Below are 19,047 nucleotides of genomic sequence, written 5' to 3'. Positions count from 1 at the left end.
ACAGCCTGGAATCGGTGAAGGAGTGATAATTTGATTAGCGCCTGTTGCTCCGGTGTTCCCGGTAGAGTAAATCAGCTCATCAGTTATATGTAATTGTGGTGTTAAGCAAATCTCTCTTCTATCTGTGCTGTGATTCACTCTTTGCATTATCAAGTACAAAAATAAACTGTATCTAAACAAAATCATGCTGTTATTGAGATGTACACGGTGCTGTTTTCCACAGTTGGTTGAGGTATTTTACAGTAAAACACTGTGTGTTTGTGAAAGTCGCCACTCCTCAACAACTGCAGCTGCACACTGTTTTTACCATGCTGTAATGAAGGAGTGTAGGAAGGTGCTTTAAATGTGTGCTGTCAAATCAACGAAACACTCCCCCAAAAAATTATTTTTCTAGTGCCAGTAGCACTTGTAGGTGTAGGTTGTTTTCTGTGTTTAAAAACAGCCTAATCGTCTGGTGATGAAGTTTAATTGGTGTGTTTACTGCTGTGGAAATTATAGTGAGATGCCTTGTGAATTGCAGAGGCACCCACACACAAAGGTATAATTCTTTTATAATAGATTGTGACAAAAGCCATATTTGTTTATGTTTTTTTCCTTTTATATGCTTGGCCTTTCTGGGTTAAACAAAAATGTAGTGATTTGGTTTTCGCTTCATACAAGTCTAACAAAGGGTCGGTCAGATCTGTGTTCAGTATACCAAAGGGGTCGGTAACAGCAGCGGTCCCCAACCCCTGTGCCATGGACCGGAGTCGTTTGGTACCGGGCTGCGAGAGTTGAGGCTTGGGTGTGAAATCTTTTGGTTTTCAGGGTTTTTATCAATTTTTGCATTATTTTTTTAATTGTTTTTATCGTTAACTTGGTTTCCCTGGATCTTTTCAATCAATCAATCAAAGCTTTATTCGTCACATGCAGGTTGCCCTGCAGTGAAATGGGAATCCCCCCGACCTTACACATATAGCACAAACATTACATGTGTGTTATGAATAAATCTTCTTTTTTTTGGTACTGGTACTGGTTTTATTGTGTTGTATTTATCCATGACACCTTAAAGGCCGGTCCCTGAAAATATTGTCGGACATAAACCGGTCCGTGGCACAAAAAAAGGTTGGGCTGCTGGGTAACAGGAAAAGCTAGCATTGCGTGCATGGATGGCGAAAGCTAACAGTGTCAACAGGTTGGAGATCTAAGAACCCTAATCCCTAGAATCATGTGATCTTGGACTTTTGAAGGATGTTCACTGAAGTTAGGCCCTGAGCTGGCAACACTGTTGCCTCACAGCAAGATGGTTCGAGGCTGTAAGCTAGCTGGGGTGTTTGCATGTTTCCCCTGTGCCTGTGTGGGTTCCCTCCTGGAGTTTCCTCGCACAGTCCATACACCTGAATGTTGGGTTATCTAGTGATTCTTTATTGGCTAAAGGTTAGGTAGAATGGTGACCTGTCCACCTAGTAGCAACTGAGATTGACCTAGAGCTCCTGCGACACTGGAGTGGATAAGCTGTGGTGAATTGATGGAAGTTTCTCAGAGTGTTGAAGACTTTGAGTTTTCACATTTTGCAAAGCCAACCAATGGGACAGCCAGTCATCGAGCTGTAGGTTTAAAGCGCTGAAGTTTAGCCTCATGTTACCTTATTAGCCTCTTCCTCAGGCTGAGGGATACAGCTTATTAAATTAACACTGGTGTCAGATCAGTAACCAGTATCAGCAGATGCCTAAAGCCCTGTATTGAAATAGGAAAAAGGTTAAAAACATTATGGAGGTACAGTGAGACCTCGAGAGCTCCAGAAATGTGAATTTTCCCTCAAACCAAACTTACATTTTTTGCTAACATGGTGTGAAACTCTGTGAAGAAAACCTGACTTTGCACCTTTCTAGATGATGTACAGCTTGCAGTGTTTCCACTCTAAAAGATGGAAAAATAAACATCAGCGAGGTGTAAACGTGGGTCGTCACATACAGCATGGAAGGACAGTAAGAGGGAAATATTACAAGAAAGCAACACTGCTGAGAGAGAAGCAGTTACATAACAGCGTGTCAGCGCGCCGCTCCGCAGCCGCCTTGCAGACGACAGGAGGGCTGCCAATGTGTGTGTTTGGTTCTCAGAAATATGAAAGGATGCAGTCAGCTCCCTGTCTCCATGGTAACTGCATCTTCCTCCTCATCTGTCTGTACTGCTCACTTTCTTTCCCCGCTATTGTTTTTCATTATTTTTACATTTTCATCATTTCTATTTTTTCATTATTATGTCGCCTCGCTCTCTCTGCCTGTCTGAGAGACCCACTCAGCCTTGTGTCATAACAAGCACACACAGGTGCTCAGGTGCACAAGCCGTTACATAAACAAGCACATATTTATCTTTATGCTTGCATGGCTTGTTGCTTTGATGAAGATGTGTGACATCTGCTGTACCAGACACATATTTAGCTGCTCATTCCACGAATTGCATGTTTTCATAATTTGCCTCCATGTGTGCAGAAATGGAGAAACAAGTCTTACCAGAAAAGTCCACTTTAATTTTTACCTTTGGTATGACTACATATGTTACTGTTGCTGCTAAAGTGGAGTTACTTTTGACTACTGCATATCCAGTTCATTGGCTCCTATCCAAGTGATCATTTTTAGAGGTTATGAAATTCAATCAGTCAATCAAATGTTTATTTCGAACATATAAGCAACAGGTCTTAGTAACCATAAAACCAAACCAAAAACAAAAAATAAATAAACATAAATCACTGAAAGCATATTTACACGAACAAAAAAACAAATGTTGATGATTTCCTGTTGGAAAAGGAGTCAGAAGAACCAAATGTTTATTCATTCTTGCCTCCCGATCTTCACTGTGGGTTGCAGTGGGTAGGGATATCTGGGTTCTGTCACATCTATGTGTTGGTGTTTGGGCTCTAATTTGGGTGGTTGATGGGTGTAGGAGTTTCCTCACTGAGTGAACCACTATACTGCCTGTTTGTATTTGTTGTTGGGTTTTTGTTTTTTTTCTTCTCTGGCCTTGCTCGAGTGTTTTGTTTCTGGATGTCTTTTGCCTTTTTAGGTAGAAGAGATGGTAGTCGGGGTTGCTAGTGCCATAATGCTAAACAACATTCACACAGGATTCATGTTAGCTGAATTTGGTAGCTAGAGCAATGGGGTATGTTGCTTAGTTTTCTTAATTAGTCTTATTTGTATTACATAAACAATGAAATTACATTATTCTGTTTTGTAAAAAAAAAAAAAAAAATCCAAATTGCAGACTGTTAATGTTTACAATATGTATATTTAATTAGTTTTTACTTTATTTGATGGAACTTTATTTTTTGTCATTCTAACATCATACTTTAAACATGCAGCACATTTGAATCGGTTGAATCGTGTATGAAACTTAAGAGAAATGTTTGGCAACTGTTTCGGATGATCATTTCACGGTTTCTTATAGTACTGCAATAGTGGCAACAGCAGTTCAGATATTCATTTTCACCCGTCACGCATGAGCATACATAAGTGCAGCTGTCTGCTGTTGTTGCCATATGTTGTTTTTATGCATTTGTTTACTGGTATCTACTGCATAGATAAGTGGAAAGGTGCACATGGGTTCACTAAGCTGTGGGTGTCTGATATGAGTCACGATTGTGGAAAATCCCTCTCTCCTCCTTCCCTGCAACCTGAGGCGATTAGCAAGCAAGCAGTGTCACTCTGCAGCAAGTCCCTCTCCTACAGTGACAAGCAGAGCAGAACAAAGATCTATATATAAGCAAGGCAATATCTATAACTCACTGAGCGTCAGTGTGATTGCAGTCAGATGGAGGTCACAGCATTTGTGATGAGTCTGCTGTCTTTGCTGTGCAGACTTCATTCGCTCCACTATGTCTTTGTTATTACAGACAGGGCTGTAGTTGTGTAACGTTAAGTCCTGCTTTTTTTGTTCAGTCTGAACTCTACAAGAGGAGATTTTTAGAGGAAATAATCACATTTTGGTTAAGTGAAGAAAAACTGGTACTGCTTGTTTTGAAAAAGATGAATTACTTGAGGTTACTTTGTGTCGTTTGTTGGTGGTCTGTGGACTCTTTGTGGTTAATTATGCTTGTCTTTAGGATCATTTCAGTAATTAAGTGTGTCTTTGTGTTTTTTTTGTCTCTTAAGTGTTTAATTTCCTTACTTCACAGGGGTGTCTGATATATGGATATTTCCCTTTCCTTGTTACTCATTTCTTTTTTCTTCTGTGTCTCTTCAGGGTTGTTCTGCTTGTGGTGGGGATTATTTTGGTAATTTCAGTCGTCTTTGTGGCCATTTACTGGTGGCTTTTGATCCTTTTTGATTGTTTTGAGTGGTTTGCGTTGTCTTTGAATGGTTGGTTTCTGGTTGTTTGTATCTCTTGTCTCTGATTATTTTGCTTGTCTTTAGGGCCGTTCTGGTAACTTTGTGTTTCTATGAGGCTGTCCCCCCCCCCCCCCCCCCCTATTTTTTTTAAGTTTGTGTCTCTTTGTGGCTGTTTTCCTTCTCGTTTGGTTTATTTCTGTAATTTTGTGTCTTTGTGGTCACTTTGTGGCTGCTTTGGGTCTCTGTAAGCTTTTGTCTTTTTGTGGCCTGTTGTTCTTTTTTGTCTCTTTATGATTGTTTCCTCATCATTTTGGTGTCATTTAGATTACTAAGGGTGTTTTTCTCGCTCATTTTTTGGGTCTCTTTGTAGTTAATTTTTGGGTGTTTGTGGGTCTTTTGTGTATCTTTAAGGTCATTCTGTGGGTGTTTATTGTTATGTTAGATTGGAGCTATTTGGTAATTTGGGGTCTCTTTGGTGAGTTTGTGGTGATTTGGGTTCTTTGTTATTATTTTACACTGTTTAACTGAGCTCTGGTTCTCATTTTGAAGATCACATACTGAAGTGACTTCATAGAGAAGCCAGGAGGCTTTTTGGTGTTCAAACTCCCAGAACTGTGATGGTGGGATTGTAAATGAATCCATTATCATCCATCACATTCGTGAAGAGTACCACTCATAATTGAGCAATCTTTTTTTTTTTTTTTTTTTTTTTTGCCTGTCCCATTTGGTTCTTTAGCCGTCAGAATTGTTGTCTGAAGACCAACAAGGATACCCAGTGGATTTACTTTGCCAAATGGATCATCGTGGCATTGCCGTATTGGTCCATTTGATCAATCTTAGTTTTTATTATTTATTATATTTTATTTTCAGATGTTACAGACGGGACAGACATGAGTGAGGGATAGGAAAGGGAGAAAGAAAGAGGAAGGAAAAGAAAAACAGAAGGGGAGAGGGACAGTGAGAAAGGGTGGGAGAAAAAAAATCTCCTGGATCACCTGTTGAGAGAGAAAGAATAGAAAACAAGCAAAAAAAAAACAAAGCAACATACTAAACACAACACCATCGCATTAATCTAGCTAAGTGTAAACAGCAGTAAATACTAAATATTCAATGTTGTTGTGCAGCACGCAGGACAGACAGTGCACAATGTGCTTTGAAGTAGCAGCCAAGAAAGGTGTAATTTAAGTCTACAAACAGTGAACACCCGTGTGCACACCTGTGTGGATCAGCGCGCTTGTATTCAAATGGTTTCCACATGTAATGGTCTGCAAGAGGATGTAGCGAGCCATAGCCCCATCCTCCAGGGCATAATTGAGCAATCTTCTGTTGTCCTAACCCGTATTTTAACATTTTAAATGTCCACATTTTGATAATATCCACACCAAGACTGCAGTAACAAAAGAAAAAAATCAAGCAAAAAAGTGATTTATTCTCAGAACAAGTGATTACAAGTTTTAACCTTTTATTATTTTATTGAATAATGTAATATAGTCAGCTGAATATTCCCAGCTGGAGTTCCTTTGGTTTCTGACAGGGCTCTTACAAAGAAATGAATTCAGCTGCAATAATAGCGAGAAAGCTGCAGGTTTCAAAACAATTGTAAAAACATCTGAATTGCTTTCTTGTGGTGCGCTGCAGCTGACTTACAGGAAATATCCATGTCTGTCTAAAAAGAAGACCGCGGGAAAGAAAAATCACATTATTATGTTTTCTTGATACATTCATCAGTTAATAAGCCTTAATAAAATACATTTTAGCGCTGGAGGTTCAGTGTTACGGTTCATTGAGACATCTAATGAGGGTGAACATAATACCAGGTGAACGCAGATTCAGATTGTCTGCTGTCTATGAACTCAGTGGTGCCACTGGCTTGAACGTGTTTCTGAGAAAAATATTGAAGCATTGCAGTGAAAGCAGAAAGCCGGCTCATCAGTCGAGAGATGCTTGGCCATCTGAAAGAGGTTTTATTTAGGATGAAGAGACTGTCTGAGAATTTAAACTGCTCAATTTCTGCCTGCACAGGCCAAGGACACAGATGAAAATAAACTGTTATTGACTCACTCTGAAACACTGTATTCTAATGGTATTAAAGTAGAAGACAAAAAAATCGAGGAATCAAAGGTTGAGTGAAAGCTGTTGTCACTGCACCGACTTTCCTTCTCGTCTCTTTTTTCCTGCATAAATTATTTTGTACAACACTTTTTTTTTCTGCCTTTGCTCTTATCACACAGCCAGACTTTCTAACTTTCTTCATTACCACTTTAAACGCAATTTGGTGTTTCTTCCTCTGAGGGTGGGTTTGAGTAATCAAAGCTACTCAAATATGAAAGTATTAACCATATTTCTTCCCCTTTCTGTCTCTTTCCTCTGATTTCTTATTACAGAAAGTCAGCGAGAAGGTTGGAGGGGCGGAAGGAACCAAGCTAGACGATGACTTTAAAGAAATGGAGAAGGTAATTACCTGTTTGTCTGTGATCTGATACCAGATTTAATCTTAGCTTAGTGTTAAGCGTAGAAGCAGAGAGAAACTGGATCTCTCTTACCTCTGCTGGTAGAGGTTAGCTAATTTAAAAGTTATACTTGTTATAATCACTAAAACAACCTGGAAGCTTCAATGACAATTTTCTGAGAGAAGGTTTGGTGCCAGAATACTTCTTGGATCTAATCCACAAAGTAAGTGGGCACAGCAGAGATAGACTAGCATACTTTTGTTTGTTTTGTTTTTTGTTTTTTTTAATTAAACAAGACATACGTAAAGGTAAAGTTTGGTGCTCTAACTACAGCCTAACTGGCTGCTATGTGTTGCTTCACTTTGACCACATATGACTAACTTGTAAACCTGTATTACACCAGCAGATTTTTTAATGTATATCTAAATATATCTAGAAAATATTGCAAAGCTGTATTCATTGTAGTATTTAGAGTAACTTTATTACTTGATTAATAACTGATGAGCTGTTGGCCTTCATCGTGGTCATTAACAGAAACAGAGCGTTCACCTTCAAAGTAAAAGTGCACTTTTTAAAATGCATTGGTTTCGACATTAAGCTTCCAATTTGAAGGTGAACATTCTAAGTTTCTAGTTTGTAGGGTTGGGGAATACACATTTTTCCCCTAGTAATATTTGGTAGAGGGGATGGCAGACCTATCTATAGGCCTATGTCACTGAGGGTGAAGTTGCACCTTTCCAGGTTATGGCTATATAAGGTACCACCCAAGTTTTCTATTGCCAGAGATAATCACTCTGTATGAGTGTTGGTCCCATGTTGTTGTTTTGATTTATTTTTTCTGCTTTATGAAATATCCTTCCAAACATGTTATATGTTTCATAATTACCTTAATGAAGGCCACAAGCCTAAATACACAGGAAGAAAAATAGTTATACTGCATACTGAAAACGTTGCTGGAGCTGCTCTATGCAGTTTGGAAGTAGTTGAAGTTGTTCCTGGACTTTCTACTCTGTTTATACGAGTGAGTATCAGTTGACATGCTGATAATCTGGTGTTTCCCCTGCAGAAGGTGGACGTCACCAGCAGAGCAGTGTTGGACATCATGACCAAAACTACAGAATACCTTCAGCCTAACCCAGGTATTAAATATACAAAGGTTGCAGAATACTAAAAAAAATTGCAAAACTATTATATTGTAATTCAAATTGTGACTCCTGATGTTACTGATGTTATTTCTGCTTTTTAAAGCATCAAGAGCCAAGCTGAGTATGATCAACACCATGTCAAAGATCCGTGGGCAGGAAAAAGGACCTGGTTATCCGCAGGCTGAGACCGTCCTAGGAGACGCCATGTTGAAGTTTGGACGGGAGTTAGGAGAGGAGTCCAGCTTTGGTAAATGTATACCTGTTAAATGACGTAAGATGTATCAGAAAGTTACCGGTAACCATTTTTAATTATTTTTTCCAATTCAAGATTAGATAATAGAGGAAAATAGGTCATAAGCAGGTAGCAACCTTGGCGGCTCAGAAAAATTGGCTTTTTGCTAATTTCTCACTTTACTTCCAGGCTTGGCCCTCATGGATGCTGGTGAGGCGATGAAGGAACTCGGGGAGGTGAAAGATGCTCTGGACATGGAGGTCAAACAGAACTTTATTGATCCACTGCAGAATCTTCATGATAAAGACCTCAAAGAGATACAGGTCGGTAAACAAGTAACATTAGATATGTGGGAAATTGAATTTATAATGGTGACATGTTGTTGAATTCTTCTTCAACATGAATCTTAAATTGTTTATATCACATGTTCCTTTCTCATCTATTCCAGCATCATTTGAAGAAGATGGAAGGCCGACGTCTGGACTTCGACTACAAGAAGAAGCGTCAGGGGAAAGTCCAGGATGACGAAATCAAACAGGCACTGGAGAAGTTTGATGAGAGCAAAGAGATCGCAGAGCAGAGCATGTTTAACCTACTGGAGAGCGACGTAAGGATAATGTAATATACGTATTCCAATTCCACCATAACTTATTATTATCAGAGTTGAAGGTAAATATGTTCCTTAGCTCTACAGAGAAAAGCGTTAAATAATCTCAGATCATTAATACCAAAACAGAGTTTTGAAGACCAATCAGAAGAAGAAAATCTAATCATATTGTGCCCTCAGCAAATTAAAAGAAGATTTTATATTACAGCCACAAAAACATGTTCAATGTTTGTTTGTTTTTTTAAAAAAGGGGGGAACATATGAAATCAAATATTAAGGTCTATTCTTGTTACTGACATGTTCCAAGTAAAAAATTTTATGCTATATACAAACATGGAAAAGACAAGCAATCTTGTGCCTTGCTGTGCCAAACCAGTGCCAGCCCAGCGTGGGTATGGAGGATGGGTTTGGAAGAATAAAAACAACAAAAAACACGTTTATGTGTGTGTTGCAGATAGAGCAGGTGAGCCAGCTCTCAGCATTGGTCCAAGCTCAGTTTGAATACCACAGTCGTGCCTCTGAAATCCTCCAACAGCTCTCCAGGAAGATGGAGGACAGGTATCGATCCAGCCTCCTACTCAGGATAGAAATAAAGCTATAAAAATAGACTGTGTGGTTAGATAGAACTTAACTGTGTGGCTTCCTTCCAGGATAAAAGAAGTGTCCAGTAAACCGAGGAAGGAGTACACTCCAAAACCCAGAATGACACTGGAGCTGCTGCCACCCAGCGAAAGCCACAATGGAGGGATACACTCTGCCAAATCCCCAGGAAGATCACCAGGTAGAGAGAGGATGTCAATCTTCGATGTGCAGTTAGATGACTACCAGTATCCAGCTCAGTGGTATCTGTCAAATAATGTCCAGTAGAGATGAGGTATCTGCAGTAGTGTCTTGGTAAGTCAGGATCTGGGATGCCTCATGTAGTCTGAGCAAAAAGACGAGCACATCTACCAGATAGAAGAAGCCGTGGGAGTTCAGATGAGATTTAGAAGAACGGTTTGGCCTACTAACTGCAGGGTTGGCAGTTCAATTCCTAGCCCTTCCTGCCCATGTTGCCAAGTGCAAGGCACTGAACCTTAACATACGATGCATCCTGTAAAAGCGGTAGATACTACAGACTCTACATAAAAGCCTTGAGGAGTGAAATCAGTCCAGCAGTGCATTAACCCTATTTTAAGCAATCAGCAGGGAATAACTCCACCGGTTAAAATAAGTCTGGTTGTATTTAAGCGTATAAGAAAATTGCCCCAGTTCTCAATTGCTTGATGTTTTTAATCTTAGTCGCTATTTCAAAGTCATCTTTAAGAGAGTTTTGTGTTTATTTTTTAATATATATTCCTGATCTGGGTCAAAATTGTCAAAAATTATTTCTGAAAGGCCTATAAACAGACTTATTGGCCACATACCCACTGGTTTGTGAAGTCCTGTTGTGAAGCCTTGTAAATTCATAACTGTGAGGCAAATCGGACTGATTGGCATTGCAAACTTGTGATTGATAAGTCGTTATCTATCTGTCTATCTGTATGTCTAATTTTCAGTCAGACTCCATGTTCAACACCTCAATTGGAAAAACACAGGAACGACATCAGAAATGCTTATCTCAAGGTTTCACAATGAGTCTTCACCATCAAAAAAAGGCCATCACAGTGGCTCATTGCTCTATCTGCCTGCCAGCCCCCCCCCAAAAAAAATTAATTAATTAAAGCATGTCAGAAAGGAGACACAAACCAAGCCTCGGGGGTCGCAAGCTAGTGTACTCCCAGTGCTCGGCATCTGGTGCAAAGATGAGTTCCAAATTAGCATGCGCATCCATCCACTGTGGCATCCCCTTGGGAAATTATTTAGCAGCTGAAAGTTTCTTTCTACCTTCCAGAGTAGTATTAGAGTCTGTTAAACTTGTTTCATATTCGAGACAATTTACTTGTATGGACTTGCATGATTTTATTTTAAGTTTAATTATGAAATATACAAAGTTATTTAAAAGATTCCTGACTTTCTCTGGATTTTAGTTGTGCAGGATTTCAAAGTTAGTTAAAATGGTTTTCAGTTAACAGGTGAGCCTTGTCAAACCATTATGTTGATATCCAGCAAATTAGCCCCGTTCAATGCACAGCAAGAAATTCTTAAGTAAAACAAAATAGGCCCCGTATGTAACAGTGTCATTAAGCTAAACCAAAACAAACCAGATAACCAAAAATGCCGCATAGAGAGTGAAACTGACTCACTATGTTTTGCTTCTGTCCATTCACAGCCCCTATGGACCAGCCATGTTGTCGAGCGCTCTACGACTTTGAACCAGAGAATGAAGGTGAGCTGGGCTTCAAAGAGGGGGATGTCATCACCCTGACCAATCAGATCGATGACAACTGGTACGAGGGTATGATCAACGGCCAGTCGGGCTTCTTCCCCATCAATTATGTGGATATTCTGGTGCCGCTCCCTCATTAGGTCCTGTTACCAACCTTCCGCTTCCCCTCGACCAATCCAGACACCCAGAAAACAGCCTGTATTTGCATAAACAACAAACCACGCCCTCCTTCTACTTCTTCTTCTTCTTCTTCTGTGCTTCTGTGCGATTCTGCTTTCACAAAATGGACTGAAACGAGAGAGAAGCCCGAGATGGGATACATAAGATGCGGCAGTAGAACAGCGATTAGAGTAGAAGAAGAAAGGGAGAGGAGGATTATAGCGTGAGAGCTGCATAAGCAAGGGACTGAAAGAGATGAAAAGACAAAGAGATGATGTTCTTTTATAGCGCAGTGCTTGGCCGGGCAGCACAGAATACTGTGAGGTTATGGAGACTTGCGAATAAGGCACGGTGTATATGTACGTGCATGTATGTGTCTGTATGTGCGTTTTGACCTGTTCTTACTGTATTTATGATCAAGCCAGCACAAATTCCTGCTTGTCGGTTTAGCTGCCTGACAGCTTTTTTGTGAGACTGTCTTCTTTCTTCTTTTCTTGCTGTATTTCTCTAAAAGTAACTGTTCTTTCTACCTTAACTTGCCTTCTTGTGCTCTTTTTCATACCTAAATTTTTCAGAAACTGTCACAGTTTTACCAGCTGTCTATCTTTGTTACTTTCTCTTGTCTTGTTATTTTCTTTCATTGGGTAGCACTACCTTTTAGAAAGGCTCCATAGTCCAGATTGTAGACCATCAAAATAACAACCCAGAGCCACAGATCCATAGAGTTTACGATTTAGGTATATTTCAACCTCTTTCTAGCTCTTTTTGTAACACCCTCTGCCTTTGCTGACACTGCATAGCATTTCAATTCAGTGGCTGAATGCATGATCCAGCCAAAAAAAGATTGACTGTGTTGAAGTAAGCTTGGTCTTGCTAGAATGGAAAAGAGAACATTTATCCACTTGTTTTTAAACCCATTTATCTTGTAAAATGGAACTTTTAGGGGGGTTTTGAGGCTTGAGGATCAAGAAACTCATTCAACACATCACTAAGCAGAAGTTCAAGTGATGAAAAGGAGAAGTTTGGGTTACTCTTTTTACCAAGCAGCACTGATTTGCCATCACAGCCACAGATGAATGTTATTGAACAGAGCCTTGTTTGTTTTTGTTTTTTATTTGATACACATTTGAACATTCCAGTATGCATAGTGAGAAAGAAGTTTGTTTGTTTTTTCCTTTCTATATACTGTGGTTTCCTTGTACTCTGTGGAGTAGGAGCTTGCTGATTTGTCTAAATATGTGGCTTTTGCATGCATGACTGTGTGTGGCTAGATGGCTTAAAAAACAGCAATTTTAGATTTCTTCAGATTTTCAATAACTCATGCTCAGAAACATAATTAAGTTTGGGAGGTGATACTCCCTTGCCAAAAGGCACGTCAGTAGGACATGTAGTAGCTGATGAACAGTTACAACTAGTGCTCCCAGCGTTAATCTCGTTAAAATGGCATTAATGTCATTTTAATAAGATTAACGCTGGGAGCACTAGTTACAACAATTAATATCTACCCAACAATCTGTCTGAGAAGTATCAGTAAAGTCTACTGTGAATGACCATGGCAGACCCGATGACATGAACGTGCTTTGCATCCTTTATTTACACACAAACACATAGAGATTTAGCTCTCCTGCTGCCAGCTCAACAATATCACAACAACTAACCATCACAGGACCCGTCAGCGGGGCATGATTGCAGATGCTGTGCAGGTGCATCTGCCTTCCTTGCATGGCACCGCAGGCCCCACCCCGCCACATACCCCCATCGCCCGACTGAGGCCGGGCAGACATCCGGCCGAACCTACTCCACCACCACGAGTGGGAGAGGGGATCAGCCCGGATCGTCGGTGCCCCTGGCCCCTGGCCAAGGGGTGTCAGTTCAGGTGGCCGCCCACGAACCCAGCGGCGCCGGCGAAGCTGGTCCGGAGGTCAGCCGCGTGGCAGGTGGACGCGGCGCGGCTGGCACGGTCGTGAGCCCCAGCTAACAGGCGGCTGGGCAGATGTTCGGTGTACACCGGCCACTGGTTGGGGTGAGGCCGGTCTGGCGTGCACGTCCAATTGAGCATGCTCCTCTGGCACAGGGACCTCCATCTCCTCGCGCGGCCCCTCCGTCACCACCCCCGCTTCCGGCTGGCGGGGACCCTCGCATGCCTCCTCCACCACCAGCGATGGTGTAGCAAGTTCCTCCCACGCTGACCTCCAGCTCGGGCTGGGCAGGTGGGTGAGCTAGTGGTGGGCTCAGCAGTTGCTCCTTGTCCCTCCTCCGGAGAGCAGGAATGGGAGCTGGCCCCTGCCGGGCACAAGCTACTCCCACCCGAGGAGTGGGGAAGGGTGCGGTGACAGGCTGCGGACCGGCCACCCCAGAGGTGTCGGGGAGCACCTGTGGGGGTGGCGGCGGTGTCGGGCAGCTCTTTCTGCTGCCGGCGACACACCGCCGCCTGCTCCCTCTGCATGGCTGCCAGCTCAGCCACCATTTGCACCATCTCCTCTCTCTGCTTGCCCAGTCCTGAGTCTGCCGAGCCTCCCGTCCTGGGTTTCGGCACCACTGTGAATGACCACAGCAGACCAGGTAACATGAACATGCTTTGCACCCTTTATTTACACACAAACACACAGAGCTGCAGCTCTCCCGCTGCCAGCTCAAAATTACCACAGCAACCAACCATCGCATGATCCAGCGCTATGCTTAAGTCGGCGGGTGTATCCGCCTTCCGTGCACGGCACCGCAGGCAACGCCACATCTACGCTTTAATCTTTAGAGTGCTGTTAGGGGCCCGACTATTTTACATGATCATAGTTCCCACTAAACAAAGTATCTGAAATTCCGTGGTGAATATTTCAGAATCTTTCCAACTTTATTGTTATTTGGCAATGAAAAACTTCTAGTATTTTGGTCTCAAACACTAAAACTCTCTAACACTAGTTGCTAAGCTTTATGTTGAAACAGTAAAGCAAGATCAAAACATTTTGCTGTCATGAAACCTGTTGTAATGCTAATACTAAATTCCAGATTCACATTGTTTATGTCAAAATCCCGATAGCTTACCAGGGAGAATATACTATATTTTTGCCTGGTCATGATACCAGTTGCCTGTTATAGCTGTGTTTAATGGCAACTAACTGGGCCGACAAAGGTCAGTGCAGCTCAGATGTGCCATATTCACAATGGAAGTCATTCGCTAAACCATCTGCATTGAATAATATCTATAATGTAAAGTTGCACACAATGGAATTGATTCATAGCAATGTGGCAACCAGAGGCCATAAGAAGTCCGTGACATTCAGTGACTTCAAGCGACTATGGCCAAAGTAACCACTGGCAAAGGGAAAAGGATGGGATCCAAGATAAACTTTTCTCATCTTCCAGGTGAGAAACTGAAGTATATAACAATGAAGAGTGAAGTCTATTGAGTTTGGAAAGAAAAGCTTCTGGACTTTCATCTAAGAAGCTTCTTCAACTCTAAGAACTGAAGGAGCTTCTTGGATGAGAGGTGAAACATCATCAACAAACTTAAAGAAGTCCAGACGCTTTTCTTTACAAGCTCCTTAGACTGCAGTGACCTGGATGACTGAGAGCCAACAGACAATGAATAGTGAAGAATATCTGTATTGTCATATGACCTGATAGTGAATAACAATAGAAGGTAACCTAGGCAACCAGTGGCCGGAACACTCACCAGCAACCAGCTGTCAGCTTCAAAGTAATGCGTGATGACCAAAATTGCTGTTTGATGACCAAACTTTTTTTTAGGTTGCACTCAAGTTTTAGAATTTTGTCTGCCTTCTTGTTCATAGAATGATACATTTTGTTATATCAGAATGTTGTTAATGCCCTTAAACATCTCACTAAATTCAAGATTTACTCATTTATTTATTTTAACCCTACGATCGTGACATCTTTTTTGCTTCTGAACCTGTTGTCATAATCTCAGGCATAATTATACCATTCTTTAGCCAAATGCTTCAGATATCTCATTCTAGTTTTCTCTTAAACAGTTGCTGGAATAGTTAAATGTTAGTAAGAACTCTGTGTTGGTGGTAGCTCCCTGCTGCAAACGCGATGTGTAGCATCTAGCAGGATGGCTACAATGCCAAAATGCTTCTCATTATTCTCAGTTTCTGGACAGATCTGCAGTATTGTTAAAAGCAGTGTAAAGGAGTCTACTTTGACAACGACCATATGAAAAAGGTTGATATTATTTACTGTTAAAGGTTCTCTGATAAAGCAACTTTTAAAGATCTGGACTCACAATTAGAGAGATGACTCAGTTTAAATAACTGAAACATTCCAGTAATATTAAGAGCTCTCTTCGAAATAGAGGACAGAACTACAAACCTATAATTACATGTGTTACTTGTTGAAATAGGCATCTAAGTATAGTTCTGGGTTTATGTCAAATCAACTGATAAAGGAAAACGACAACACCTTGGTCATCTCTGCTTTGAATTCTAGTTGTAATTTACCAGTCACACATTTTTTAAAACGGACTGTTTGATACTTATTGTACAGAGTTTAAGAATAATTTAAAAAAAAAAAATCTTAGGGTTCTAGGGTTTTCTATCTGAGCATTATTTATGAACCAGCAGGAATCTGTGTTAGCATGGCTGATGCTAATGTGCCAGAAGTGGCTAACCAGCTAGCCTTTAGCTTAACATTCCTGTACTCTTGCTTTGTTGATGCAGTGTTGAGCAGAATACGTTAGAGTATTTAGTGCCTGATTACTGAATACCTCATCTTAAATGTAACATATAGGCTATTGAAAACAACAGAGAAATATAACATATTCCGAATTTTTCTAGAATACTCCGCCAGAAGAGCGGCTTTCATGTTAAACAGGTTATACTACAATCTTTTTTCCTATTACTTACAGACCATTAACATATATGATCATTTTATACTACTAAAATCAACATACTAAGATCTATTAGCAGGTTAATGGTTTACATGTATAACGTGGACCATATTAAAATATATAAAATCTTTACGGTTTCTACCAAACTTTAGGCAAAATGACGGGTTTGATTGTCTGCTTGTTAAGTAATCAGGTATTAAACCCTGTTTCCAGGTATCAAAGCTCAAGACATTGAACTTAGGACCACAGTTTTTCATACTAAGCAATCCAAAACATGCAGTAACACACTGATTATTATTCATGTGTAGTGGATGGTGTCATCTCTGACTTCTAGGCTGATGTTTTATCTGTGTCCAGTGTTTTCTGTCTTCCATATGAAGTTTATATCTGCCAGCAGCGCATCCTCTTACATTTTTATTGAGAACAATTTAAGCCACATCCTACATCCTCATCCCTGTGCTGATGTGTTGATATTAGCCTACCTATTGCTCTGTAGCCAGCTACAAAGGAGTAGATCATTATGTCAACTAACCCAACTTCAGTGACCCTCTATATGTTACTGCTAGTTTCCATAGCAGTCTTCATTTGCATCTAGAAGTGCTGTATGTTTATAGTTTTTCAGAAAGACATCAGTAAAAACATGGTATACAGTCTTTAAATGACAACTATCTCAGTGACTAAAGTCAGCTTACTGCTAACTCTGCCAAACCCCATAGATCACTGTTTTAATGGGTGCCTGGATAATAAATTATAACACCTGGAAAACACCACACTGATAATTTTATCGGAATCTGGACCTTAAAAAAACAAAAACAAAAATGAATAGTGTTCAGAAAGGACATTTGGACCTGGAGATGGCTGATGAGGTTAGGCTTAAAAAGCAGATATAAAAAATCATGACCATTATAATTATATTTACAATCTTATTGCCTTCTCTTGCTAAAGTCTAATGATTAATCAGTGCATAACACATACCAGAGAAAGTCTATGCCACCTAAAATGGCACAGATACTTAAGAAGTGTGACAGAGGCAAGACAGAAAACAACAAAAACAAAATGCTTTAGTTGAGATATTTGTCAAGATAAAATATTTGATAGAAGTTTGATTGAAGGACGGGAAAACCTAAAGCTACTATACAATCCTTTTGAATAGTAATAATAATAATAAAAAAGGAAAAGTACTGGTTCAGACTAAACAGTATCTTCTATAAACTGTCAATAATACTGAATATAAAGGCAATAAGTTCTGATGGAACAATAAAATTTAAGGTTTCATCAAAGGAAGAGGTATCTACCCATCTGTCTGTCTATCTATCTATCTGTGAAAGAGCTAAGACATCTCTTCCATTGCCAAAGCACATGCGTGAAAACAACAATACAATCATCAAATAAAACTTTATAATAATCTCTTTCCAGTCTTCAATTTTTTTTCTGCCATATACCTGCTTTTGCATAAATGTTACAGGTTTTTGTAAAAGACGGAGGTTTGGTTGGTGCAAACATATGTTCAGTGTTTTCTTTTTACTTTATTCTGTCGGTAAGTTCTGTGTCTGAAAACCTGATTTTTCTGAGTCTGCCTGTCGAATGTGTGTGAGCTGCATGCAACTGGACCGCTTCACGTCTGCTTTTTGAGATGGATTTTTTAAAAGTCAAAACATTCAAAAAGGGAAAAAGAGAAGGGGGAGATGTTCGTCCTGCTGGCTTTTGTCTTGCAGTGCAGTGAACCTAGGTTAACTCTGCTACTCTTCTGTTTTTTGTTGTTCAGTTATTGTACTCTTTGACCTGTTGAAAATTCATATGGCACTCTTCTTCAACTTACAAAGTGCTTTAAGACTTTTTGTATTTCTTTGAATGATGTTTTTATTTTTGCTTTTTTTGTTTCACTTCCACTGCGATTTGCCCTCTATGGCGACATGTATTCTAACCTCAATGAGGGACTTGTACAGTGTTACCCTCCATTTCCCCTGTTCACCTTGGTAAGAGTCAGACCTAGGCCACATTACCTACCTAAAGTCAGTTTCACCTCTCCAGTTGAGAGATCAGTCATGACACTCCAAACAAAAGCTGCAGGTCTCCAGTCTTTCCTCAGAGGTACAGCTGTTCTGAAAGGAGAAACACCGTCATTGTCTGGGGCTAAACTTGAGAAGCACCAGCTGGCAGATTCTAATATACTTTACATTTGGACTTCTGCTAAAAAAAAGTCATTTTACATTAATTATGTATTAATAAGCAGGTTAATAACCTAAAAGAAAGCATTTGCGAAATTGTATAAGTATTATTGGTGTCTTGTGATAACTGGTTGGAGAAATTACAGGCTTAATTATTTTCTTGCTAACAGTAGCTTTAGAAGATTTAGGGGCTTCTCATAGCTGATGGTTTCCACCAGTGTACAGCAACAATGAACTAAAAAAATATGTTGTATAATTTAACAGTAAGATACAATAGTTAATATCACCTCCCACTTCATTATGGACATCTGTTTAACCTCTTGTTACCCATATATAAAATCAACCAATCACATGACAGCAAATCAGTGCCTTTATGCACTATGACTATGAATACTTAGATAATGCTGAGGGAAGAAACAATATTCACATGGCTTTGAATGTGGCATTGTTGCCACACAGGGATCTCCAGGGTTTTTAAAAATGGTCCAAAAAAAGACAAAATATCCAGTCAGTGGCAGTTCCCTGAGTGAAAATGTCTCGTTAAGGTCAAAGGTTGGAGCTGATAGGAACGCAACAGTAACACTGTGCCATTCCTTTCAGCTAAGAGCGGGAGACCGAGATAGCAGTTCACATAAGCTCACCAAAATTGGACAATAGAAGAGGGGAAAAACATTTCCTGATCTGATCAGTCTCAATATCTGCTGTGATATTTAGACAATAGGATCAGAATTTGACATAAACAAAGCATCTTGCCTTGTATTAACAGTTTAGGCTGGTGATAGAGTGATATAGTGTGGGATATTTTTTTGGCAAAGTTTGAGCTCTTTC

The 19,047-nt window shown here is 40.1% G+C and overlaps 1 protein-coding gene across 1 annotated transcript in view; it reads left to right on the top strand.

Moving 5' to 3' along the window:
• Window positions 1–12,667, top strand: part of LOC113017186 (endophilin-A1-like) — a 52,408-nt gene extending 39,741 nt beyond the window's left edge. The window contains exons 2-9 of the mRNA XM_026160340.1: window positions 6,689–6,757; window positions 7,821–7,893; window positions 8,003–8,146; window positions 8,321–8,454; window positions 8,580–8,738; window positions 9,193–9,296; window positions 9,389–9,519; window positions 10,990–12,667. Coding sequence (XP_026016125.1) covers window positions 6,689–6,757; window positions 7,821–7,893; window positions 8,003–8,146; window positions 8,321–8,454; window positions 8,580–8,738; window positions 9,193–9,296; window positions 9,389–9,519; window positions 10,990–11,186 — 1,011 coding nt within the window. The 3' untranslated portion in view covers window positions 11,187–12,667. The remainder of the gene's footprint in view (window positions 1–6,688; window positions 6,758–7,820; window positions 7,894–8,002; window positions 8,147–8,320; window positions 8,455–8,579; window positions 8,739–9,192; window positions 9,297–9,388; window positions 9,520–10,989) is intronic.
• The last annotated feature ends 6,380 nt before the right edge of the window (window positions 12,668–19,047 follow it).

The sequence above is a fragment of the Astatotilapia calliptera genome, unplaced genomic scaffold (assembly GCF_900246225.1).
Source record: "Astatotilapia calliptera unplaced genomic scaffold, fAstCal1.2 U_scaffold_1, whole genome shotgun sequence".
NCBI classification, from domain to species: Eukaryota; Metazoa; Chordata; class Actinopteri; order Cichliformes; family Cichlidae; genus Astatotilapia; species Astatotilapia calliptera.
Note: the sequence above shows the minus strand (reverse complement) of the source record. Positions and strands in the feature narration are given on the sequence as shown.